The following is a 27,787-nucleotide window of genomic DNA, read 5'->3' on the forward strand; positions in this document are numbered from 1 at the left end:
GAGATAAGCAGCATAAAACGTATTGTACTGTTTTGGGATCTTGCCAGATACTTGAGACCTGGATTGGCCACTGTTGGAAACCGGATGCTGGGCTTGATGGACCTTCAGTCTGTCCCAGTATGGCAATAATTATGTACTTATTTAACTCCCTCTGGGAAGCCAACAAAGCAGCTCTGGGATTCAGTTGAATACGCCCCATATTGCATTCTATGGTGTCTCACCAGACAATCCAACCTAAGAATTTCTTTATCTCTGAGTTTCCAAGCTCTAGCCTTATAACATATTATTTCTCTTCATAGCATGGCTTTCGCCATTTTCCAGTAGAGGTCAAGCTGTGTGGCAGATGATATTTAAAAAATTCCCCATCTTTCCAAAATAAAATCATGAAACTTCCGGTCCCAATAAAGTTCTATGGGAAATCTCCAAGTATAGCACTGAGAGACCCTGAGGCATATTTTCAAAGCACTTACCCTTCCAAAGTTCCATAGAAACCTATGGAACTTTGGAAGGTTAAGTGCTTTGAAAATGAGCCCCCCCGTGTCATAAATCAAGCTGAAACCAAATTATAGCATGATCAGACACTCCATAGTTCTGCTGTCGGAATTTTAGAAAAAAAGGCATGAGAAACCAAAAAATAATCTATCCGGGATTGTTATAAGTACAGAGTACAAAGGTTGACCATCTAGGAGGACCGTAGTTAAAACGTAGCGCCCCTCTGCATGCCGGACGGTAGATTGCACCTGTAGGTCCAGTCCTTTATGGAATAAAATCAATACCCCCACCTTGCGATGTATCTCTGGGGTGTCCATGAAATGGCCCACCCACCCTCTCCTAAACTTTGCATGTTCTGCAGAGGATAAATGGGTCTCCTGCAAGAGCACTGTCATTTTTTTGATGCTTCAAAGCCTGTAACACATTGGTTCTCTTAATGGGGGAGGAAACTCCACCCAAATTCCAGGAGACAAACTTAAGTAATCCCATCTAGTCTAAAAACAACTTACAGAAGAAAAAAGCAATATAGCAGTGAAGAATGGAGGGATACACCCCAGCTCATGGGGTCCCCAATCTCCATAATACTGTGATTAACCTCCCCCCACTCCCATTGGGCGCTGTAGCAGAAATAAGATCGATAAAGGTACAGTGTAACCAATAAAATAAATCTTAAAAAAAAAAAAACTCGCAATCAAGGTGAATATCTAATAAAAGCCTCAGAGGACCGTAGAATTTACTTTCCAAAAACAGCTGTAGAAAGAAAGTCAACAGACACCAACAATTTATAAAACCCATGAGGCCATGATATATAGTAAACACAGTCAAGGAGAATGTCGAGTGAAAGCTTCACTGGACCGTAGAATCCACTCTCCAAAAGCAGATTGAGAAAGAAAGTCGTCAGGTGGAAACGACATGAAAAACCTTTGAGGCCATGAAATATAAAAACATAGTCAAATGAAATGGCCCAGAAAGGCCTCAACGGACCAGAGAATTCACTCTCCAGAAACCGCTTTTAGAAATAATCAGCGGATAGCAACTATATGGAAAACCCCTGAGGCCATGAGATATAGTTAAAAAAAAAAAAATAGAAGCAACCCATCGTCATCTATCAAAGGAAATCACAGCAACACATATGCCCACACTAAAAAAAACAATGTAAAGTCCCTGGATCTTCCCAAATTGCTTCACGATGCAGCAGATGGTGACTCCAGCTGAATTGTAAAGCCTCCATGGCTGTGGTAAAGAAATGTGGCTTTCCATCATAAAAAAAACCTGACACCAGGTAAAGCAAGGTTGACAGCATCTTCTTTAAGTGAAGCAAATCATAAGTTGTGCTGAGTGCCTTGCGCTAAACCAACACTGCCATGGAGAAATCCTGGAAGCATAAAATCCAGTGATTGTCATAGTGAAGAGGTCCAGTAAGTCATAAGGCCCTCAAAATCTCTTGCTTGTGATCAAAGTTAAGGAGTTTGAAAATAACAATCTGAGGACGAGAATCTGCAGGTCTGACTTGCCCCAAATTGTGGGCTTGCTCAGTATACAAAGGTCAGCATCAGGCTGAAGATTCAAAGCGTTAGGAAGCCAGTTTTCTAAAAAACAAAAGAAAAAAAAAACCCTCAAAACCCTGCAACTCCCTTAATTGATTCTGGGAGACCGACCATTCGGAGATTACTCCAACGGGATCGGTTCTCTAGATCTTCAATTTTTATCCTCTGAATTAAGTCAGCTTTACCTGCATAGTTTGCTGTTGACTATCATGCTATTGTAGCTTGTCTTTTGCATTGGATAGGTATTGCTGATAAGTCAGCAGATCAGTTCTTAAAGTTTCTAGTTTAAAAATCCACAGCCTTCAGCTTATCAGCAATTTTTTGTAGCTTTATATTCATGGAAGATTCCAGCAAGGCTCCACTGTCCACCATTTTGATGTCCCCCATGTGTCCTCAGATTCTGTCTTTGTGCAGTATTCTTCACATGAGTAGCAGCCGGTGAAAGAAAAAGTCACTTCTCAGGAGCACAGATCCTCAGAAAGAAGATTATAAAATAAAAATTCCACTAGAGCAGCCCAGGGTCTAGATGTTATTCAGGGGGCTCGGGAGCTCAGCTCTGCGACACCTGCTTGCTAGCTTGACATCATGTGATCCCGTACCGAATCTATTTAAATGTTTAGCTAAGATGCTACCATTTTGAATAACACAAAATATCATATGTGATCAGATATGTTTGAAGGTATGGGTATGGTGAGTGGTTTAAGTAGTAGGTTTAGTAATACAAATTTTTTTTTTAAGTAATTAGGTTTTATATATACACTTATAAGCTATTTGCATTTTTTTTAGGACCTAAACCCTGAGGCAGAATTCGAAACATGGCTCATGTTGACAGATGGTCCGATTTTATAAAGATAAGTGTATCTCTTACTAGTTGAAATTTTATTTTTTTATATTTAGATAGATATAGATACAGCTTGATGAAAAAAGCTGTTAGAAGAAATTTAATGAAAAATTCAGAAATGTTTGAAGATTTGAAAGTTCATTGATTAAAATTGAGTTACCACTGTTTATATAGAACCGATGAAGATTTATCAAGGCATAGGTTGTATACCTATGTGAAACGAGTCACATCTGATGGTTCTAGAGTGGTTTAATATTTGTTAGTGACAGTGATTGAGGTGCTGATTTTTTTTTTTACCCCCGCCAGAGAGATTGCCCCATTTCTATTATAATGTGATTCATTGTATCAAGGAAGGCAGCAGAGGTGATTTCTGGGGTTTTGATGTGTAGGTTAAAGTCTTCTATGATCAGTAACCTAGGGTAGCTCAGGGTTACCTCAGTCACCAGATTTAGCAGTTTTTGCACATCCTATTGTCTTTTTCATAATCATCTTTTCTTTATGTCTTGGCTGCATTTGGTAAGATGTTTCATCTGCTGACGTGAATATCATATGCGTTTTTTATATCAATAATTTAACATGTTTTCATGTTTACTGGATTCATACTCATCGCTATTACTATAACTTGTTTATTTCACTTTTTAAATTGTGTATTTCACTGACATTTGCTCACTTTACTATAGCTTTACTGCTTCTGTTATATAAGTTGCCTGTATCCAGCCACCAGTGCTTTACTTGGCCTTTGAATGTCTTCATAAAGATGCTTAATACATCTTAAATTAAAAAAAAAGATCTCTATATATTATGCTTGTATGTAATTCATGATTTGCCAACAATCTCCCTACCCTAGTTATAACACACATCAGTGCAGATACTCTAACATTGTTGTCTTCTATTGGACAGACTACATTGATAAGACTTAATACTTGATTCCTTATTATCCTTCCAGACCAGTCCAGAGGCTTGGGTATATGCTTTATTGACTGTAAATGGAAGACTGAGAACTACTGGTTTATGTCATCACTCTATATAGTATTCTATGTTCCCTAGCAACAGCCAGTATGTTCTCAGTCTCTAGCAGGCAGTAGGTGAAAGATTCTGTGCCATCTGGTTTGCCAGGTAGGCCGAGGTAAAATATTCTTTTTTGAGGAGAATTTGGGGAAAAAAAGTTTAAGGCACGTTAAGTTCAACACTTGGAACGTTGTGTGCTTTCTTTGCTGCTTTCCTGTCAAACTGAATTTTCTGCCTGTCCGCACAAAGTTGCATTGAGTCTTGGGAGGAGAGAAACTTCAGTTGGGAGAGAGAGATTACTTCACCCAGTTCTGAGCTGCGTGTCCTTAGCTAGGCATGCATGAGGTTTCTTGAGCCTTTTGTAATTTGAGCCAGGTGTCTGGGCCTATATGGTGGAGTGCGAGTGGCATAGTTTAAGGTGCGAGTCTCGCCATTCTACCGGAGCACTAAGCAGTTTATGTTTCCGGTGTGGTTGGGGCACTTCCTTGACTGCTGTAGCCCTGTTAACAGGTGGGTCTGAGAATTGATGCCGATTGAACTGTTTTGGCTGAGATGTTGGCTGCACCAGGGACAGGAGTCCAGTTTTGGTGGGACTTTGCCATTTTTTCCTTTCTCTGCCTCAGAGTGACCAGTGTCGACTGAAAGCCCACTGCTTCTCCTGCTATGGAATTGAAGGCTTGGTCAGGAACTGCAGAAGATTCAGGAGTTCAGTCTTCAGAAGTATTTTCCTATGATTTTGTTTCGCTGATATACCATGCTTATTGCTTACAGAGGAGCGCAGTGCAGTTGTGACCTTGGTTTATCCATGCCAGATTTGAGTTCACAGCTTCTTAGAAACTGTGACTTGTACTTGTGGAGGAACCCAATGAGGTAGGCTATATAATTTCAGGGGGCTTGCATGGGTTGCTGGAGGATCAGCTGGACATTCAGGGAGAGCTAGCTGAAGAATTCTTTGATGATGGTTTAGTGCCTTCTGGTGAAGTTTCCTGTGTAGTAAGGATCTTTCATTGAGATGAGTTGCCTGCTGTAATTTTTCAGGTTCTGGAAACATTAAAGATATCTGATGATAAGCCTGTGGATTCTACTAAAAGAGGATATCCTCTCTTGAAGACTTTCTCTCTGTACACATTGCTATTCAGGAAATGATTTCAGCAGAAAAGGGGGAAGAGCTCTCCGAGGATAAACAGGGCAGCAAATTTGCACATGTGAGATGTCACTCTGAGCACCCAGTGCAGAAACACAACCCAGCATACTATTTCTTTTAAAAGCTCATGGCAGCGCTCCCACCGTGCATGTGTGGGGTGCCTTCCCACCAGACTCTCAAGCACAGGACCAATTAGTAATCTTTTAGCCGCGGTGAGGAAAGATACGTTTTCTGCGTTTCCTGGAGTTGTGTTTTCACTGCGAATTTTGGTGCCTTCCCTCATTGGGTTTAGTGAATATAATTTTTCCCCTCTTCGAGTTTTGTTCCTTTCCTTTCCCTTATTTGTTGTTGTCGTTTTTACGCTGTTTTAAGTTTTTGTTCTTTTTTTTCGGGCTCACAAAGTCCTCTTAGACCTGAACATCAGCTGGGTACTATCCCTTGAGTTTTTTGGTGATTTCTCCCTTATTTTTATCACCATAGAGTTGTTTGATTTTCCCTTCTATGTCATCAAACATACCCAAACATAACCAACCATGGCGCATATAAACAGGCATCATTGAAAATATTATACCTGTATAGGAGAAAAAAATAACTTTAATTTTTTCATTATAAATATTTTCTGTAAGATATTACAGCTCCATTATACCCAGTGCAAAAGAAGATAGCAGATGTAAATTATTAAATTGGACATATTCCAAACACTAAAATGAAAAATAAAATGATTTTTTCTACCTTTGTTGTCTGGTGACTTTGTTTTTCTGATCATGTCAGTCCCAGTCTCTGATTCTGCTGCTCTCTGTCTGTTCCCTTAACTCCGTTTTCAGGGATTCCTTTACATTTATTTCTTTACTTTCCTCCTTTCTTCATTTCTTGCTCTACATCCATAGGTAAAAGCTGGGTCCTCTGCGGACTTGACTGGAGGAGGTATAGAATGGATCCAGTTTTTGCCTATTTTCGCCATCCATGTGCAGTTTTCTCCGTTCTTCCCTTTCCCACATCTCCGTCAGTATGCATCTCCTTCCTATTCTTCCCTCCTCTCCTGTCCAGTATGCATCTCCTATCCTTCCTCTCTCTTCCCTCTTCTCCAACCATGTCCAGCATTTCTCCTCTCTCTTCCCTCTCCTCCATCCATGTCCAGCATTTCTCATCTCCCCTATATCCGTGTGCACCTCCCCCCCATCCATGTACAGCATTTCTCCTCTCCACCTCTCCTCCCCCAATTCATGTTCATCTCACTTCCTCTTTCTTTCCTCCTCTCTATCCATGTGCAGCATTTTAACTCTACCCTCCCCACCATCCATGTGTATCTTTCTTCTGTCTTCCCTCTCCTCCAGCCAAGTCAGCATTTCTCCTCTCTCCCTTCCCCTCCATCCGTGTGCATCTCCTTCCTGTCTTCCCTCTCCTCCATCCATGTCCAGCATTTCTCCTGCCCTCCCCTCCATCCATCCACTATGTCCAGCAACTCTCCTCTCTCCCCTATCCTTCCCTCCCATCCATGTCCAGCGATTCTCCTCTCTCCCCTTCCCTCCCTTTCCCTTCCATGTCCAGTGACTCGTCCCCAGCCTCCACCTGCCCCTGAGATCGTTCCAACCCCATCCCCACCTGCCCGCCCTCAGCTCTCCGACTTTCCGTTCTGCCCCCTGCGTTGAAATCTTCTATTTACCTGAAGTTGCAGCGGCGAACCAGCAGTGAAAGCAGCAAGCAGGCAGGCTCGCCTCCTCGTCAATTCCCTGCCCTCTCAGCGTCCCGCCCTCGCGGAAAGGAAATTACATCAGAGGAAGGCAGGACACTGAGAGGGCAGGGAAGCGACGAGGAGGTGAGCCTGTCTGCTTGCTGCTTTCACTGCCGCTGGTTCGCCGTTGCAACTTCAGGTAAATAGAAGATTGGCAGGGGGCAGAATGGAAAGTTGGGGAGCTGAGGGCCAGCAGGTGAGCCGGCCCTCAGAAAAAAGGTGCCGGTATGCCGTACCAGCACGTACCGGCACAAAAAACACTGGTTCTTACCATTCTGTTTTCTTCTTTGGCTACCTCTAAGTAGAAGGTTTGAACATATTGTCCAAAGTGATGCCGGATCATTTCCCTGGGTGGTGACTCCTAATGTAGAGCCTAGCATTGTTTACCTATAGTTTGGATTGTACTTCACTTTGTATTTGTCCACATTAATTTCATCTGCTATTTGGACATGGAGATAACATTATTTATATTTACCACTGCTGCCTATCCATGTATGTGGCACTGTATATGTGTTTGTTTTTTTAACACTTCAATGAACGAAGGTAGCCAAGCCTGTCCTGTCAGTTGGAAATTAACAGTACTGATGGGAGTGTTGGCTCGGTGCCCTGCCCTCCTCATGGAGCAGGGTGGGTGGAAAAGTGATGGTAGTGTGGAGGCAGAGGTGGGGGTTCATCTGGTGAATAGCAGTAAGCGTGGAGGCAGTTTGAATCCTTATGCTGATTGGCCAGCCGTGATGTATTGGGGCAGGAGACTTGGTGGGTTCTGTGGCATTGCGGGGTCCCGTGGAGGTAGCTGTGTTGTTCCCTGCTGTGATCTCTCCCGCCCACACTTGGGAGTAAACAGGGAAAGTTTTGTTTTTCCTTTTATTGTTCAGGTTGTAAGAAAGTTGTAATTTTAGCACTGCTAGGGGGTGGAAAACCCAAGCCAGTAGGGCAAAAGGAGAAAGAGATGAGTTATTAACTTAATAGGGTTGTCAGCTGCTGGGATGCTACGTCAGTTGACAGCCACGAGGCTGGCAAGACTATTTACCCATGGATTCCTCTGGGATAGTGGAGAAGTTGCCACCTGATCGTTTGTGTTTCAGGTGAATTGGTATGTTACAGGTTGACAAAACTGCCCAAGATTTAACCCAGTGGCTCAGAATCTAGCATCAAAAAAGAAAGTTTTTGGGAAGACGGGGGCTTCCTGAGTGCCTCTGTTATGGTGTTTAAAAAATATATAACCACTTCTGTTTGAAATTTGACGTAAACGTTTTTTAGTAATTTACTTTTGTACCTTTAATATAATTTCCAAATGAATACGTATTAAGTTGTTTTTAAGTAATTTACTTTTGTACCTTTTAATATAATTTCCAAATAAATACGTACTAAGTTGTTTTTTAAGTAGGTGTTCTGTGTTGTAATGGGAGCTGAACGTTTAGTTCATTAGTAGTTGCTGTACCACAAAAAAAAATGAGTGGAAAAGGAACTGTAAAATTGACAGGAAAGGATAATCATGCATACTAAGCAGATAAGTACAGAGAGGAAATAGAGAAAATAAAGGTCAACTTATTGACAAAAGTTTCACAAATAACCAAAATTGCATCAAATGCACAGTGGAAGAGCCACATTTTGAGAGCTGTTTTAAATTTGTCAAGTGAGGATTTGTCTCGAACATGGGGAGGTAAAAAAATTCCATGCAGAAGGTGCGGCAAAAAAGAAGGCACAATACCGGGTGGATTCCAAAAGAGCTGTTTTGGGCCAGTTAGAACTAGTCTGTGGTCATTTAATGAACAGAGTAACCAGGAAGGGGGCATATGGGATTGTAACGGATGCTAGATATGGTGGAAGCCTGTCTTGAATGCTTTGAAAGTGAGCATAAGAAGCTTAAACTTTATACGTTGCTCAGTTGGAAACCAGTGGGACCAAGACATGGTAAAATATGCAGCATAAACAGGCTGAGGGCAGGAGGTCACTGGCTCACTGACTAGGTGACTTCATTAGTTTTCTCCCTGAGAAAGAAAGAAAGGTGGTTTGATGTGGGCTTATAGGCCTCAGGTTGTTGTTTCTTTAAAGAAGGTAGGAGTTCAGGACCTGACAGTTTCTCATAAATCCACTTTCTTCCGTTTAGAATGGAGGTGTGTGTGTTTGGGGGTGGGGGGAGTGGACCAAAAGGTTTAATCAGGCACTGCTCCCTTCTACTATTGAGATGTTTCATTTGTCCCCTACTTGGCTTGTTGGTGTGCCACTGTAGATTACTAATAACCTAGAGCAGGAATGGCCAACCTTGGCCCTCACCATGTCAGGTTCTTGAGACTTCAACTGCACATGCATGTGCGTGCCACTGTTGCACAGGACCAGGTAAACCATTTGAGCCACTTAATACTTATCATCTGAAGTACTTAATATGAAACGTTTTATTTTTGTTGGCAGTTACTTCAGCTGCAGTGTGAGTGAGCTCCAGGCTGTAATAACTGATCCGACTTATGCTGTTTTTCAACAGCAGAATGGTTCTGTACACCTGTCTTAAGTTCGTTCCCAAGGTAGTGTCAGAATTCCATATTAACCAGTCAATAATCCTACCAGTATTCTTTCCCAGATCTCATGCTCACAAGGATGAACGCACACTGTGTTTTGAATTGCAAGAGATCCTTAGCTTTATATCTGGAATGGATTAAAGCCCATAGAAAGTCCACCCAACTGTTTTTTTCTTTTGACCGTATTGGGATTGGGACTGCTGTTCACAAATGCACTCTTTCTAATTGGCTAGGAGACAGCATCTTCTTCACTTATGACTGGGTAGACTAGATAGAGGGTTATAATTATGGCCCATAATGTTAGAGTTATGGCTGTGTCAGTAGCCCACAAGATTAGCCTCCATAGAAGAAATTTGTAGAGCTGTAACTTGGACATCTCTCCACATGTTTATATTACATTATTGCCTTGAACAGGACTCCTGACATGACAATTGGTTGGGCTAGACAGTCTTTCAGAATACATTGGTTCTCGGCTGCCTTAAAAAGAGAAAAAAAAAGAAACCCACACACGTGTTAGGCTGGTTGCCTTCAAACAAGCAGTTAAGGTGCCTGCTGGCTGTGGTGCCCCTTGTATTATGTCTCTCTTTTTCTGTTGAAGGCATCCTGTAGCTGGGAAGTCGCAGAAGTGAGGATTTCATTATTCTCGCAAACCTACCTTCCCAGGGAGTTGTATTCTAATTAAGTTTGCAATGGACTAATGTGGTCCTGTGAGACAGTGGCAAGCGGAAAGGCACATGCAAGAGTAGTTGAGCTATCTCAATCTATGCATTTTGATTCTGTTGAAGTTCCCACAAAGGGCTCTGTCAGTTGCTGTCAACCAGATGTGAGGATTTGTATCCTGTTCTTAGAGAAAACTGCTACAGGTAAATGTTTTGTCATAAGATGGGGCTCAATTAAACGAAAAACTAGGCTTTACAATGTATATGAAAACTTCTGCCAGTACCTTGAGCCTCTTCAGTAACATGTTCTAGCTGGCAATTTGCTTATTTATTGCAGTGCATTAAACATGGCCAAATAGGGAATGTTTTTAGTTTTACTCAAACTTGTTGTGCCTTATACCTTTGCCCCTTATTTTTCTCTCAGGATTTTCTGAACCTGTTTTTTTGTATGGACAATTCATCCTGTGTGCAAATGTCTGTCTTGGAAGATTTGAGGTCTTGCACCCCTGCCTGGGATGCAAGGCACCCTAGAGAGGTAGCTTGCTGTAGGTTTTACTCCTGTCTGGTCTCTTCAGTGTAGAGCATTCTCTTGATATTGACTTGCATTTTTTTTTGAAAATCACACTTTTTGTTGCCAATATCTGGCTTTGCAATCCTTTCTTTGTATACTTGAGCGTATGTATTATATTTTTTTGTATGGGACATTGTTTAGTTCCACAAAATTTGATGTACATTACTAATTAAAACTTCTGCAGTATTTTGCTAGTAGCCAAGGTTTAGAATGAGTGGATCTCAGGCTAATTGCTTTGTTTTATTGCACAGCTATGTCGGTAACCTTTCCAGAGATGTCACAGAAGTTCTTATTCTCCAGTTATTCAGTCAGATTGGCCCCTGCAAAAGCTGTAAAATGATAACTGAGGTAAGACCTGAAAACCAGATATCATTTGATTTTCATAAAATGTTTGTGTACACTAAGAAGAAAATCTCTCCATTTATAACATGGAGCTAGAGTAGTAATATTGTAGGTTGTCATCTACATACAAACCATAAAGTCTCGTTTCCTAAAACTTGGAGCCCATGCTGATTAAAACTAGTGATCTGTTTTAAACAATTGTTCAGAACTAATTGTAGCCTGTATTGGTTTAAACTGTTCTTGTTTGCTCTTTTGACATTAATGATGGAGTGCAAAGCATTTTTGCATTCAAAAATATTGGCTACCTTATGTAAAAAGCAAAAATGTTGAGAGCTTTATTTGTTTCTATTTAATATTTCACTAAATCAGAGTTTTTTTGAAGTGTTTTGTCATAGTCATATGGTAGATGTCTGAAATATTGATGAATGTGATCAGAGAAAATATTATACTATTCCTTGTCTGCTGCTCACTGGTATAACCTGCTAGTGCTCAGTAGAAACTCCAGTATTTTTCTCTACCTCTTGCAGATGGTAGGTTGTTCTGACTTGTGCTCCTGGACACTGGCTTAGTTCTCCGCTCTACTGGCTGTAGTTGCACAGCAGGGTTGAGACTAACGGCTGCTTCCTGGTGATCCGGTCCCTGGACTGGACCTGGTTGAGGATGGAACTTGGCTTCACAGTCCCCATTTGAGCTTTTTAGCATCCAGTGGATGAGGCATTGGCCCTGTGGGGCCCTGCCAGAGGGTTGCAGATCCCTATCCCCCACTCTTTAGGCTGTACACCCTGTTTGGATGTTTTCCCCTGAGCTCCTCCTGTAGCTCCCAGGGAAAGAAAAAAAAAACCCATCTGTTTAGGCCTGCTTGGTTTAGCTTTATTCTTTTTTAGGGAGTAAACCTAAGTATGGGTTTTGTTAAATCTTTTTTTTTTTTTTTTTTTAAATGCTAGAACCTTGGGCCAAAGTTGGCCCGAGCACTTGGACACATGTGCACTAGCTGGTACCCTCTCTTTTGCTTGCTTAGTACAACTGCTAGCTCTGTCTGCCCCTTCGGGTTGCTGCTGGAGCCAGGTCTCGGGTTCCCTGTATGGAGGCACCAGGACCAGCACCCATTTTATCTTATACCTAAAGTGGTTTCTACATTCCATGTGAATCGAGAGGTCTGTTTGTCCTTCTTTGTGGAAGAGAGTTCTGATCCTTTGGCTTGGATACTGCACAAGTTAGATGTCTGGAGGACATTGCTGTGCTACTTGGAACAGACAAACAAATTTCGCCTTTCCAATCATCTTTGTCCCGTCCTATGGCCCTTGTAAGAGCCAGGTGGCCTCCAAGGCCACTGTTGTGTGGTGGATCAAGGTGGCCGTAGAGTTGGTCTATATTTGTAGAAATTGTCCGGTGCCTTCTGGTTTGAAAACCCAATTGACAAGGGCTGAGGTGACCTCCAAGGTGTAAGGCAGTGACATGGTCGTCGATTCATTCTTTTGTGAAGCATTACAGGTTGGACTTGCGTGCCACGCCCATTCAGACTTTAGCAGAACTGTCCTCACGGGGTTTTGTCTTTCCCCACCTAGTAGGTCTGCTTGGGTACATCCTACTTATCCAGAATAGTGCAGTTGACTACAAGGAAGGTGAAATTGTGTCTTACCCGATACTGGAGCTTTCCACTGAGCACCAGCAGATTATACTGGTGAGTTTTTCTCTACCTCCATCTGCTGGTATTTAGGGATAACATCTACTTGTTCTACTGGTCTTTGTACTTTTTGAAAGAGTGAAAAATCGATTCACTTTTACCCATCCTACTCCACTCAAGATTTTGTAGACCTCATTCGTGTCCCCTCTCGGCTGTCTTTTCCAAGCTGAAGAGGCGTAACCTCTTTAGCCTTTCCTTATATATGGGAGGAGTTCTATCCCCTCATTTTGGTCACTCTTCTTTGAACCTTTTGTAATTCCGCTATATCTCTTTTGAGATAAGGCAACCAGAATTGAATGCAATATTCAAGATGAGGTTGCATCACGGAGCAATACACGGACCAATATTGTTGGTCTCATTTTGCATCCCATTCCTAATAATTCCTTGCATCTTGTTTGCTTTTTTGGCTGCCACCGCCACACACTGAACAGAAGATTTCAGCATTTTGTCTACAATGACACCTAGATCTTTTTGTTGAGTGCTTTCTCCTAAGATGGAGCATAGCATCAGGAAACTATGATTTGGATTATTCATTCCAAAGTGCATCACTTTGCATTTGCACACATTAAATTTCATCGGCCATTTGGATTCCCAGCCTTCCAGTTTCCTAAGGTCTTCCTGTAATTTTTGACAATCTGCATGTGTTTTGACAACTTTGAATAGTTGTGTCATCTGCAAATTTAATCACCTCACTTGTTGTGATTTCCAGATGCATTAATAAATGTTAAATAGTACTGGTCCCAGTACAGATCCCTGCGGCACTCTATTATTCACTGTACTCCATTGAGAAAAATGGCCATTTAACCCTACCTTCTGTTTTCTGTCCAGTAGCTAATTCCTAATCCACAGTAGGACATTACCTCCTATCCCATGACTTTTTAAATTTTCTCAGGAGTCTGTCATGAGGAACTATAACATCAGAAACACTCTCCCCATTAGTAACCACTAAGTCAGTATGACCCCCATCTCACATAGCTTCCATTACCAACTACTGGAATAGTTCCCCCCTGTAGCGAATCTGGGATCTCCCTGATTCTAAAAGACCCGCAATAGGGATACCCCAGTCAACATCTGGCGTATTAAAATTGCCTATTAATAATTAGTACTTCCTCTTTCACAGAGTGGAGGAGTGGCTTAATGGTTAGTGCAGCAGGTTAGGAACCTGGGGAACTGGGTTCAATTCTCACTGCTGCCTTATGGTCAGCAGTGAGCAACTCTGGGGAGCCAGGATCAATTCACTCTGCAGCTCCTTGTGACCATGAGAAAGTCACTTCACCCTCCAATTCCCCAGGTACAACAACAGTACAATGTACTGCTTAGACTGTGATCCCATTAGGGACAGACCCAGTGCCTGCAAATGAACCTGTAAACTGTTGAGGTCTAAAAGGTATATAAATACTTAAATGAATGAATGAATATTTTGAATATCTTCAGTTAAATGTCTGTGAAGGAGGCCTGTATATCACTAATGTAAATACAGCCATTCCCTTTTTCCTGATTGACCCACAGTGCCTCTTCTTTACCCTGTTGGTCCTGCAGTTGTGTGGCTTTAATATTATCTTTAACATATAATGCCACTCCCCCCTCCCTTTTTTCCTACCTTTGTCTTTCCTGAACAATTGATAGCCCGGTGTGACTATATCCCAGTCATGGTTCTCTGTCAAACATGTCTCTGTGGTCGTCACTAAATCCAAATCAGCTGCTTCCTTCGGTCTCGAGATCTAAAACCTTTTTTCCCATACTTCGGTCATTAGTATATACTGCTTTCAAGATAATGCCCCTTTTTCCCATTTGTGTAGAGATAGTTAATGCTTCACCATAGGGCTTGTACTTGAGGGCTTTGATCACCCTGTCTCAACGATTCTAGTTTAAAGCCCTTTTCAGTAGGTTAGCCAGTCTGCTGCTGAAAACACTTCTTCCCTACTAGTATCACATCCTTCTATTTGGCCTCTTGTCTTTCCCCAAGGTGTTCACAAAATGATTAGCAGTAGTCATAACGTTGCTATGCAGACTGGAGTTGCACGTTTCCCTACCTGGTTGATTGACTGGTCAAGAGCATATCAAAGGAAGGGGTGCAGAGCTGTTCAGATGCTGGAGCTGCCTAGGGTTTGTCGTCCCACCTCGAACTCTCCCAGCAATTGGAATTCATAGGGGCTCTGCTAGACATGACAAGGGTCAACACTTTCCTTCCAGTCCAGTACATGGAAGCTCTGACTTTTGTGGTGCTACAAGTTTTTGGTAGAGCCAGCAAGTATCGTCTTGACAAATGTTCAGATTGCTTGGTCACGTGGCCTCAGTCGTGCATGTCACGCCCATGGCATGCTTCAGTTTGAGGTTGACCCATGGGATTCTAGGTTTCTAGTGGTCCAGGCCAAGGGGAACCTGGCTGCTGATGATATGATCATCCTTCACTCAATAAGTCCATCTTGGTGGCTAATTCACAGCATTTTGAGCAATGGACTCGCATTCCAAATTCCTCCACCCAGCAAGACACTGACGACACATGCATCCAACCTGTGCTGGGGAGCTCGTGTGGATGGTCTCCACACCAAGGGACCATGGTATGCTCAGAAAAGACAGCATTAAATCAATTTCCTCAAGTTATGAGCCATAGAAAATGCCCTGAAGGTTTTCAGAGATTGGCTGCTGAACCAAATTATTCTCATTCAGACAGACAATCAGGTTGCGATATATTATGTCAACAAGCAGGGAGGTATGAGTTCATACCGCCTGTATCAGGAAGCAGTTGGAATGTGGCACTGGGCCACCTCCCATGGCATGGTTCTCAGAGCCACCTATCTGGCAGGGAAGGACAGCTGTTGTGTGGTTGCATGACTTGACTCTGTCCGTCCACAAGAGTGATTACTGAACATGGGCGTAAACCGGGACGACTTCCGAGAGTAGGACATCCCCTCACTGGAGCTCTTTGCCATTTATTCAGGAAATCTAGACTGCCCCAACTTGACATTTCGTCCTTTAGAGTGTAAGCTCCTTTGAGCAGGGACTGTCCTTCTTTGTTTTGGTGGTGGTCACTTCAACATGCATTGTCAGTGAGTCACAGGCTCTAGTAGCTGATCCACCCTACGCAAAATTTTATCACTTGTTCCTTCCTAAGGTAGTGTCCAGAGTTCCATCTTAACTGCTCTGTCATTCTGCTAACATTTTTCCCAAGGCCACATGCCCGTCAAGGTGAAAGTGCACTGCATTCTGTAGACTGCATGAGAGCCTTGGCCTATTAGAAGTGGAATAAAGCCCATAGACAGTCCAGCCAGCCTTTTCATTGTTCTTTTGACCCCAACAGGATGGGGCTGCCTGTGGTAAATTGCACATTATTTAATTGGGTTGCAGAGTGCATATCCATCACTTATGCCCATGCTGGACTGCCACTGTGAGCCATGACATGGCCCTCCAGAGTCCGAGTCATAGTTGCGTCATAGCCCACCTGAGTTCGACTTCCATAGAGGAGATGTGCAGGGCTGCAATGTGGTCATAGATCTACACATTCACATCTTATTACCGTCTGGAACAAGACTACAGACGTGTTGACCAATTTGATCAGACTGTTCCTCAGAATTTAGGATTTTTTTTTTTTTGAACACCCACTCTAGGCCCTTTAGTTTATGTTCTAGGCTGTCCAATTAAAAAAAAACAAAACAGAATTTTTTTGGTTTCTGTTGCATTTGGCCTCCCCTCGCCTTTTAAAAAAAAAATTTCATACAGCCTGGAGCTAGGGATTCCCATCAGAATAGAGATATCCTGCTTCTCCTAGGAGAAAACAAAGTTAGTCAACTGTAGCAGGTGTTCTTCAAGGACAGCAGGATGAATATCCATGCTGTCTTGCTCATCTCTCCTTGGGAGTTGGAGTTGTATGTTTCAGTTATAGTATTAGACTGGCTTGGTCCTGTGATGTGGTGGTGGACTGGAAGGTTTGCACATGCACGGTGCACCACTCTGAAAAGCTTCTAGAAGTTGCTGGAGAGTAGTTTCTACATAAGGCTCCATTGGGTGATGCCACCTATCACTATGGAGGTATCAGTATAGATATTCATTCTTCTGTTCTTGGAAACACCTACTGCACATGATTAACTTCACTTTGTTTCAAAAGATTAAAGGGCATCTTACCTCTTTCTCCATAAAGAGAAAAAAATATCTTGAATTTATGGTGTTGAAAACACCTTCAGTAGTCTTTCAAATGAACTGACTGTTGGAGTACTCTAATGGTTATTTTAGTGGGCTGAGAACCAGGGGATCTGGGTTCAATACCCACTGTGGCTCCTTGTGACCTTGGACAGGTTACTTAACCCTCCATTTCTCCAGGTACAAAAGCCCACCTAGGGACAGGAAGAGTACCTGTATATAATATATGTGTCACAGGTCAATGGCAAATTGTATTTAATGTGGGAACCTCAAATATCATATAAATCACATCTATCAATTCCCACTCAATCAGTGCTCATGCATCCAATATTTTATAGTTCTTCTAATAATACTTATAATTGCAGCATTTACTTCAATGTTGTTGATAATGCATCTTATATATCAGTGATGGAATCTGTGGTGACCTCAGCGGTGCCAATTGCTAAACCAATTCAGTACCAACGTAGTCGGCACACACCTCATCGGCACACCCAATGAACTATCTTATAAGTGTTCTTTATTAAAGTACTGGGTATTTAAACAATTATTAAATACTCATCTCAAAAGATGTCAGACTGTGGGTTCTATGTCCGACATGCATGTTTCGCCCAAACAAGCTGTGTCAAGGACGAGCCCCTGAAAAAAACATAACTGCATGAGAATAATCCCTTACTTTCCCCTTAAAGTAAACCACTCAATTTGAGTTATATTCAGCTTACCCAAAGCCGTCTTTAGCGCCAGCTCTGCTCAAACATGGGAAACTCCTGCAGAGATGGCGATAGCGTCTTACTGACAAACTTAAATCCTCCTTCATAACTCTAACGTCATAATCCAACTCCTCCATTCTCGCTGGTCAGCTAATCCCCTCATCCATTTGATTGGTCTAAATTAACGACATAAGCTGTAAATTCAAGCCGGTCAGTGTCACTGTTGGTAATAAATAAATGGACCATTGCTCTCTATAATTTAATAGTCTACTCACTGAACCCCCCCCCCCCCCCCCCCCCTTACCAACCTGCATATGTTCCACTACTCTCCATCTAATATCATCTGTTGTGTGTTGGTACTGCAGCCCGTGATGTACCAAAGGTGCCTATATATTTTGAGTCACAATTTGGGACTTATGTTCTGTCAAACATATCTTTATAGGGCGAGTGCTTCTCCCCACATATACCAACCTGCAGGGGCACTCAGTCAAGTAAATAACATTAACTCGTATCGCAATTGGTGATTATCCCGAGAAGTTAAAACCCTCCCAGTTCCCGGGGCAGTCCAACTCGGTCTCACCAGCGCCAACCTACACCACTGACACCTCCCACATCTGATGCTCTCCACTCAATAAACTGAGCCCTTAAATAAGCTTTCCTAATGGCTGTTCTAGGATATCCTCTAACCAGAAATCTTTGATCTAATGTTTTTGCCTGATTATTAAATTCTTGCAAAGATGAACATACACATCTATCCCTCAGGAACTGACTAACTGGGAGGTTATATTTAAGATGATACGGGTGATGACTTCCAAATTGCAACAGCATTAGATCAAAGATTTCTGGTTAGAGGATATTTTTGAGTGAAAGTACTAGAGAAGACTAAGATAGACTAACATGTGTCCTTCCCTTTACTAATGTTAGTCAACAAACTATGGTGGGACCGAGTTGGACTGCCCCGGGGACTGGGAGGGTTTTAACTTCTCGGGATATCACCAATTGTGATATGAGTAATGTTATTTCTCCGAGGACAAGCAGGCTGCTTGTTCTCACATGCGGGGCGACAGCCACGTTGGCCCGGGAACCAGCATTTTGCAAGCAAAATATAAAAAAGTCTTGCTAGAGTCTTCTGGCACCTGAGCAGTGCACACCGCGCATGCGGGGACCGATTTCCCGCCTGTCGCGTGAGCGTTCCAGATCAGTTATTTTTTCTCTGCGTTGAGGTGCGGTCGAGTTTTTTCCCCGCTCCTCTCAGGCCCGGGAAAGAGTCTACTCGTTTTGAGCCTTTTGCCTTTTTTTAAAAACTTTTCTTTTTATTAACAATTTATTGTTTAAAAAGAAAACAACTTCCCCATAGTTTTCTTTATTTTTTTGCCCTTTTAAAGTTTCCTTCCTTTTTCGACGCAGCCAGCTTGTTCCCTTCTTTTCGTGCCCTTTTTTCTTTTAACAGGCACGATTGCGTCTTTTGATTTCGCCGAAGCCGTTTTTCCTTCCATGTCATCAAAGACACCCAGCTGCTTCAAGCGTTGTACTCGGTGCAACCGCTTGTAGTCTGTGTCTTCGAATGAAGAAACGGACTCAGTGTCTCGAGAGGCCCAATGACAGAAGCTTTTCTAGGCTCGTTCCAGTTCTTCGACGTCGACATCGGTACCGAGGTCGGTGGCATTGACATCGAGGGACGCATCGACGTGAGCGAAGGTAATGGCTGCAGAACGACCAACTCGTGGTGGGAGCAGTGAGGCATCGAGTGGGTTTCCACCTGTCTCGAGGCCTCTTGTTATGCAGGCCTCCCCCCCCCCCCGTGACCGACCTTTGTCGGACCTGGCCCCAAGGAAAGGTGAGGATTCCACGTCTTCCTCATTGGTACCAAGGAGTCTCGATGATGGGCGTTGAGCGATGGCGAAGAAGCAGCGTCATCGTTCTCCTTTGACACACGGTGCTGGGAGCTCCAGGGCATCGAGGGATTTGGCACCTGAGAAGCGTCAGTGCCGAAAGGATCGCTCTCCCTCTACTCAGGAGGTGCTGATGCGTCGGTCTAGCGACCTGGTACCTGCTCCCGAGCCTCGACAGATTCTGCCACCGTCTGCTTTACCGACCCCGCAGCCTTGTCCTACGGCGGCTGTTGACGAGTGCAGCAGGCCCCTGCTTCCAGAGCTTCTTGAAGGGTTACTGCCCCAGGCTGCTTCGGTGTCGGGGGTGCTTGCGCCTTCCGTACCATCTGCTGCAGCGGTCTCTGGCCCTTCGCCTGTGGTGAGGTCCCTGACCTCAGTGCCACCTGCAGCATCGGTGTCAGCTGCCACCCAGGTTGACTCCCCTTCAACGTTGGTGGAGGAAGCTTCACCGGAGTCCAGGCGGGCATCGACTTCTCGGCACCGCCATCGAGGACGTCGGTCCTCAGCATCGAGGCAGGCTCAGTTTCAGACTGCCCTGAGAGATGTCTTGTCCGATACTGAAGATGAGCGTTCTTGGGAGGAAGAGGAGGATCCCAGGTACTTTCCTTCAGATGAGTCCTATGGGATTCCTTCTGAACCTTCCCCTCCCCCAGAAAGGAGAATTTCTGCACTGGAGAATCTTTCCTTTACCTCCTTTGTCCGGGAAATGGCTTTGGCTATTCCCTTCCCTATGGAGGTTGAGGATGAGCCCTGGACTGAGATGCTCGAGGCCCTGGATTATCCTTCTCCACCTAAAGAGGCTGCAACGGCTCCTTTGCATAATGTACTGAAGGAAGTCCTTATGTGAAACTGGTCGTTCCCTCTGTCTAATCCCTTGATCCCGAAAAGAACTGAATCCCAATATTGGATCCACAGGGAGCCTGGATTGATGAAGTCTCAGCTAGCTCACAATTCCATGGTGGTGGACTCCACTCTCAAAAGAGCCAAGAGTACTAGGGCTATGCCTCGGCACCCCCAGGCAGAGAATCTAGGACCTTGGATTCTTTTGGGATGAAGGCGTTTCAGGCCGCTATGCTCTCTGCCAAAATCCAAACATACCAGCTCTTTACGAGCATCCACTTGTGGAACTCGGTGAGGCAACTGTCTAGCTTGGTTGATGCACTCCCTCCGGAGCAGGCCCAGCCTTTTCACCAGGTGGTCAGGCAGCAGAAGGCGTGTCGAAAATTCCTGGCCAGGGGTACGTTCGACACTTTTGATATAACATCCAGGATCGCTGGCCAAGGTATAGTGATGCGCAGACTCTCATGGCTGTGTGTCTTTGACCTGGATCATTCGGTCCAGCAGCGGATGGCGGATGTTCCTTGCCGGGGGGGGGGGGGGGGGGGCGATAACCTTTTTTGGTGAGAAAGTAGAGGATCTGGTTGACCAGCTCAAGAAGCACAATGATGCTATGCATTCTCTCTCCTGCCAGGCGTCTTCTGCTACTACCTCCTCATCTAGGAGGTTTTTTTGGAGGGAAGAGGAGTGCTCCCTATTCCTATGCTAGGTGTAGGTACACTCCTGCTTCTCAGCAGCCTGTCCAGGCTCAGTCCCAGTGCACTCGTTCTCGTCAACAGCGTGCGCCTAAGGCCTCTGCAGCTCCCCAGCAAAAGCAAGGGACGGGCTTTTGACTGGCTCCAGTTTAGCATAGCCTCACTAAAAGTGTCCGTGCCGGATGACTTGCTGGTCGGGGGGAGGTTGATATTTTTTCACCAAAGATGGTCTCTCATCACCTCCGACCGGTGGGTTCTTCAAATAATCCGGTCAGGATACACCCTCAATCTGGAATCCAAACCTCCAAATTATCCACCAGGAACTCATTCTTACAGTCCCCAGCACAAACAGGTACTTGCAGAGGAACTCTGCGCCCTTCTGAATGCCAAAGCGGTTGAACCCATTCCACCAAGCTGAAGAAGGGCTGGATTCTATTCCAGGTACTTCCTTGAGGAAAAGAAAATGGGGGGGGGGGGGGTGGAGAATGTGTCCCATCCTAGACCTAAGGGCCCTGAACAAACTTCTAATCCAAGAAAAGTTCAGGATGCTTTCCCTGGACACCCTTCTTCTCATGATTCAGGAAAACGATTGGGTATGCTCTCTGGACTTAAAGGATGCTTACACACACATCTCGATACTTCCAGCTCACAGGAAGTGTCAGATTTTTGCTTGGAACACAGCACTTTCAGTACCCTGTACTGCCTTTTGGCCTGGCGTCTGTGCCCAGAGTGTTTACCAAATGCCTAGCTGTAGGAGTGCATGTGTTTCCTTATCTCGACGATTGGCTGGTGAAGAGCACCTCGGAGGGTGCTCTGGAGTCCATGCAAATGACTATTTGGGTGCTAGAGCTACTGGGGTTTGTCATAAATTATCCTAAGTCCCATCTCTCCCTAGTCCAAGCATTGGAATTCATTGGAGCCCTGTTGAATACTGAAACAGCTCGAGCTTATCTTCCCGAGACAAGGGCGGACAATCTTCTGTCCCTAGTGTCCATGGTTCGAGTGTCTCACCAGGTCACGGCTCGGCAGATGTTGAGACTTCTGGAGCACATGGCCTCCACAGTTCATGTCACACCCATGGCACATCTACATATGAGATCAGCTCAATGGACTCAAGCTTCCCAGTGGTTTCAAGCTGGGGGGGATCTAGAGGATGTTATCCAACTGTCCACCAGCTTTTGGAATTCTCTCCACTGGTGGACGATTCGATCTAATTTGACAATGGGATGACCATTCCAAGTTCCTCAGCCACGAAACGTGCTGATGACGGATGCATCTTTCCTGGGGTGGGGAGCTCATGTAGATGGGCTCCACACTCAGGGAGCCTGGTCCTTTCAGGAAAGAGGTCTGCAGATCAACCTTCTGGAATTAAGAGCGATCCGGAATGCTCTAAAGGCTTTCAGAGATCGGCTGCCCAACCAAATCATTTTAATTCAGACAGACAATCAGGTTGCCATGTATTACACCAACAAGCAGGTGGGCACCGGATCTCGTCCTCTGTGTCAGGCTTCACGACATGATCCTCCAAACCACTTATCTGGAACATTGTAAACAATCTGGCCGACAGGTTGAGCAGGATAATGCAACCTCACGAGTGGTCACTGAACATGGGCGTAGTCCGCAGGATCTTCCGAGCATGGGGCACCCCCTCGGTGGATCTTTTGCCACTCAGATCAATCACAAGATCCCTCAGTTCTGTTCCAGGCTTCAGGCCCACGACATACTAGTGTCAGATGCCTTTCTACTACATTGGGGGACAGGCCTTCTGTATGCATATCCTCTGCTACCTCTAGCAGGGAAGATTTTGCTGAAACTCAAGCAAGACTGCAGAACCATGATCCTGATTGCACCTTTCTGGCCGCGTCAGATTTGGTTCCTTCTTCTTCTTGAGTTGTCCTCTGAGGAACCGTGGAGATTGGACTGTTTTCCAACCCTCATCACTCAGAACGAGGAGTCGCTTCTACATCCCAGTCTCTGGCTTTCACGGCCTGGATGTTGAGGGCTTAGAATTTGCCACCTTGGGTCTTTCAGAGGGTGTCTTCCGAGTCTTGCTTGCTTCCAGGATAGATTCCACGAAGAGTTGTTACTCTTTCAAATGGAGGAGGTTTGCTGTCTGGTGTGACAGCAAGGCCCTAGATCCTCTTTCTTGTCCTACACAGACCCTGCTTGAATACCTTCTACATTTGTCAGAGTCTGGTCTCAAGACCAACTCCGTAAGAGTTCACCTTAGTGCGATTAGTGCTTATTGCTGTGTAGAAGGTAAGCCTATCTCTGGACAGCCTTTAATTGTTTGCTTCATGAGAGGTTTGCTTTTGTCAAAGCCCCCTGTCAAACCTCCACCAGTGTCATGGGATCTCAACGTCATTCTCACCCAGCTCATGAAAGCTCCTTTTGAACCACTGAATTCCTGCCATCTGAAGTACTTGACCTGGAACGTTGTTTTCTTGGTGGCTGTTTACTTCAGCTAGTAGAATCATTGAGCTTCAGTCCTTGGTAGTACATGCACCTTATGTCGTTCCATCACAGTATGCACCCAAAGTTCCTTCCAAAGGTGGTGTCAGAGTTCCATCTGAACCAGTCAATTGTCTTGCCAACATTCTTTCCCCGTCCTCATACCCGCCCTGGCGAAAGCAGTTTGCACACCTTGGATTGCAAGAGAGCATTGGAGAATACCTGCTACAGGCATGTATGTTTGCTTTACTTGATTGAGTGCCCCTGCAGGTTGGTATATATGGGGAGAAGCACCTTTGGTGCATCATTGGCTGCAGCAGCAGCACACAGTAGATGATATTAGATGGAGAGTAGTGATGTAGGCCTGTAGGCCGAAACACAACAGTTGTGTCGAGTCTTTTCTTCAATAAAGAAGTTTTTATGATATTGTCTCCAGGATTTGTATTTCCGTGGTCAAACATCCCACTTTTTACCCATATATGAGTAGTGGAACATATACAGATTGTTAAGGAGGGGGATTTAGTGAGGAGACTATTAAATTATAGAGAGCAGTGGTTCAGAGAGTAATAGTTCATTTATTTATTACAAACAGTGACACCGACCGGCTTGAATTTAGAGCTGGAATGGATGTCGTTAATTTAGACCAATCAAATGGATGAGGGGATTAGCTGACCAGCGAGAATGGAGGGGTTGAATTATGATGTTAGGGTTATGAAGGAGGATTTAAGTTTGTCAGCAAGACGCCGTCGCCCTCTTTGCAGGGGTTTTCCATGTGTTAGAGCAGAGCTGGCGCTAAAGACGGCTTTGGGTCAGCTGAATATAACTCAAATTGAGTAGTTTACTGTATGGGAAAAGTAAGGGATTATTCTCACGCAGTTATGTTTTTTTCAGGGGATCGTCCTTGAGACAGCTCATTTGGGCGAAACATGCATGTCGGACATAGAACCCCCAGTCTGACATCTTTTGAGATGAGTATTTAATAATTGTTTAAATACCCAGTAAAGAACATTTATAAGATAGTTCATTGGGTGTGCCGATGAGGAGGTGTGTGCCGACTACTTTAGTATTGGATTGGTTTAGCAGTTGGCACCGCTGAGGTCACCACAGATTCCATCATTGATTTATAAGATGCATTATCAAAAACATTGAAGTATATGCTGCAATTATTAGTATTTGAAGAACTGCAAAATATTGGATGCATAAGCACTGATTGAGTGGGAATTGATATTTGTGATGTGTATAATATATGTGTTTCTTCCAGCAGTCAGTTCATATGAAAGATTCCACCACTGAAGAACAATGCCTGCAACACCACATGTTTTTGTTTGAGAGGTTCCACTTTTTTCTCTTAATGCAGGTGTGAGTTGATACATGACCCTAATGGGTTTTAATAGACCTTGATTTTAGTTATTACTAAATATTTGTGTTTGACATAGTCTTCCTGTTTTTTTTGTTGTTGCTTTGAGAGGCAGCACCTCAAATGGAGGGGATACTTGGCGTCCATCATCACGGCCTGCCTTCCTGGACAGGAAGTTCAAGTGGTCAGCCCTGGAGATATCATTCCTCATTGCACTCCTTTGTAAAGTATTGCAAGATTGATATTCAGGCCAAAGGCGGTAGTGCCTTTGGCAGAGTTGTCTTGCAAGGGGTGATGTCTGTCTTCTCTCCCTGAGGGATAGAACTTTGGTGCATCTGTCAGTTTGGAGTGGTCTAGCAGGATGATAAAGAAGGTGAAATTTAATTTTACCTGAATTTCCTTTCCTTAAGTCTTACCAGACCAGTCTGTGATGAAGACGGCAAAGTTCAGGCTGCCCCTCTAGTTCTTTTTAGGTTTCTTGGGTATTCCTCTAGGGCCTGTAGAAGTTCCCCGGTTGGTGGTGGGTACATTTTGTATATAGGTTGGTTCCTGGTTGGTTTTGGCATTAGCATACTGAGATGTTCCAGGTTACACCACTCCCTATATTGGTGATGCCACTGAAAGTTGAGATTATCTGTCTTCATTTGCTGGTTGGGTAACATAACCCATCAGTCTGGACTGATCTAGGAGGACTCGAAGACTCAAGGAAAGGAAATGTCAGGTAAGACTAAACTTCATCTTTTCTACCCATGTATTAGTTTTGATATCCATTGCCTGGGCTTACAGTAAACGTAACTTGTGTTTTTATAATGTCAATTCATAGTTTAAGTGGTTGCAGTTTTTCTTGTTAACAATATATTGCTGTTCAGTAACTCATTTCCCCAATTTTCTTCTCAGCAACCTGATAGCAGAAGGGTCGGCTCTTCTATTGGATTTTCTGTTTTGCAGCATCCAAGCAATGACCCTTATTGCTTTGTGGAGTTCTATGAACACAGAGATGCAGCTGCTGCATTAGCTGCCATGAATGGGCGAAAAATATTGGGAAAGGTAAGCTGAAGCGAGAACTGAAGAGCCTTAGTTATTTTTTTCCCTACTCATTCAGTGTTTCATCCCAAATTTTGCATTTGTGGGTTCAAAGTCCTTTTTCTTCCATTTTTTAAAAAGTCTTGTAGTTGGATGTTTGCTTTCTGTGGTATAATATATTTCATGTTATGTTTTTATTCTTCTGTGACTGTGTTTGTTCTGTGCCCTCTGTGTTCTGCATTGGAAGGGTGCAATATAAGTAAAAATTATTATTTTTGCCTTTAGTGCGTCTTTCTCCACTGGAATGCATGGGAGCAGAAGTCCATTTATTTCGAAGGGTATCAACTTTATTTTAAACACTGCATTCTCAGAAAAGTTCTTACAGTTATCGTTAAAGAAAATTGTATGGATTTTCTCCCATTCTGTGCTTATTTATTTATTTTTTTAATTAAGAAGATCTTACTAACTATCACAGCTGGTGTCATAATGCACAGTTTGGTGTCCATGTTGTCTTCCTTTGTGGGAAGGAGAGTAGCGAGGTGTGACCCCAGACATACCATTAGTGACTCTGGCATGCAGAAATCTCATGTTTTGGTGCTGCACTGATTGGTTATGTACTATTTCTTTCATTAGTAAATGGTATAATTACATACATGCAAATAACAATTCTAGTAAGTCATTTAAAATATTTGTTTTAACATTGTTGTAAATATATATTAACAAGTTACATGTATTTTCAGGAAGTCAAAGTAAACTGGGCAACCACCCCAAGTAGTCAGAAAAAAGACACTTCCAGTAAGTGAACATGTACCTTAAATCAGCTAAGTGCATCTATTTATTTGTCTATCTGGATTTAACTCAAATTTTTTAATAGCAGCTCACTATGAGTTGCATTCCAGGTTCTGCTTGTGTTCAGTGATAACCCCCTTATCTTTTGCCCTCTGGGAAAGAATGCAGTTCTCCCTTTGTGTATGCATAGCCTTATTTTTCCCCTATCTGAAAAAAAAATCAGAAGATTTTGAAATTATTTTTATTTTATTATTTTTAAAAAGTCCTACAGTTTCATACTAAACTGTATTAGTGTAGAGCTGGGGCTTCTCAATATTGGTCCTTAAGGATTGCAGACAGACCTGGTTTTTGTGCTGTCCACAGTATATATTCAAATATATTTGGTTTCAGAGTTGGGTTAATCTGTATAGTTTTATCTTGAAACCCGGACATGTTTGTACATATTGTGGACTTATGCTGAAAAGCCCTGATGTAGAGATATAATCTATATGTGTATTGGGTTTATGCTTATAAAATAAGTGAAAAAATAGAGTATTGTGATTTGTCAGCATCCTATGATAATGATTAAAAACATTTCCATTACATCCCAGTGATCAAGCCAGAGACTTGTGGGTTATGCCCATCTACTAGCAGGTGGAAATAGAACAAAGCACTTTGCTATAAGAATCCTATGCAGTAGCTTTTCCTTCAGTATTCTATCTCAGCAGGTGGATGGACATAGCCTGTGCAACTGTGAATTTGGGGGTGTTGAGGTGTTCGTCTGTGCCTCTGGAGTACATCTGGTGGGGCTAGTCCCTCCCCGTCCCCCCCATCTGCTTCCTCTGTTTCCTCCTACTGTCGAGTCTGGCTGTCTTTCAAAAAAAAGAAAACCTCCTGCCTCTTTAAAAACCAATAGAACTTCCAGACAGAGAAAGCTGGAAGGGCATTGACAGCAGCCAGTGCTTTGGGGAACCCATGCACCTCATTTTCAGCACCAGTTATTGGCCTCTTGGTATTCCACACATCTGTCTCTGCTAGCCTTACTGGTGAGCCACAAGCACGTAAATCACTGCTTTTTCTTTCCTTTCTGGTGTTTGGTGTCAGTGCTTTTGTTAGCGGTGACTCCCTGACAAGCCAAGCTGTGGCTTTAGTAGAGCCGGGTTCAGCAGGGCTGCAAGGGTGCTATTTTTGCAGACTCTGCAGTTTTCCACACAGACAATGCATCAGCAGTGGCCATATTTAAAGCGCCAGTTTGCAGTGGATCGAGGTATGTCACGCATGGCTGTTCTTCCGGCGGTCTCTTGCCCTTCAGTTGCCTTGCTAGGGTTGGATGGGCAGGCAGGGGGGAGGTTTTGGGGCAAAATTCGCACACTGTTTTCTCCAG

General features: G+C 43.6%; 1 protein-coding gene across 6 annotated transcripts in view; it reads left to right on the forward strand.

The window, feature by feature from the left end:
* TIAL1 (TIA1 cytotoxic granule associated RNA binding protein like 1) overlaps positions 1–27,787 on the forward strand; it is a 232,638-nt gene that overhangs the window by 34,848 nt on the left and 170,003 nt on the right. For 4 of the 6 annotated variants that reach the window (XR_003942079.1, XM_030202615.1, XM_030202616.1 and 1 more), the window contains 4 exons: positions 2,826–2,890; positions 10,760–10,858; positions 25,510–25,659; positions 26,376–26,430. Coding sequence is in view for 5 of the 6 variants with exons in the window: in XM_030202615.1 (XP_030058475.1) it covers positions 2,855–2,890; positions 10,760–10,858; positions 25,510–25,659; positions 26,376–26,430 (340 nt within the window). In the remaining variant the exon portion in view is untranslated. The remainder of the gene's footprint in view (positions 1–2,825; positions 2,891–10,759; positions 10,859–25,509; positions 25,660–26,375; positions 26,431–27,787) is intronic. The other 2 variants (XM_030202618.1, XM_030202619.1) reach the window with 1 other exon arrangement.

This window comes from Microcaecilia unicolor, chromosome 5 (genome assembly GCF_901765095.1).
Source record: "Microcaecilia unicolor chromosome 5, aMicUni1.1, whole genome shotgun sequence".
NCBI classification, from domain to species: domain Eukaryota; kingdom Metazoa; phylum Chordata; class Amphibia; order Gymnophiona; family Siphonopidae; genus Microcaecilia; species Microcaecilia unicolor.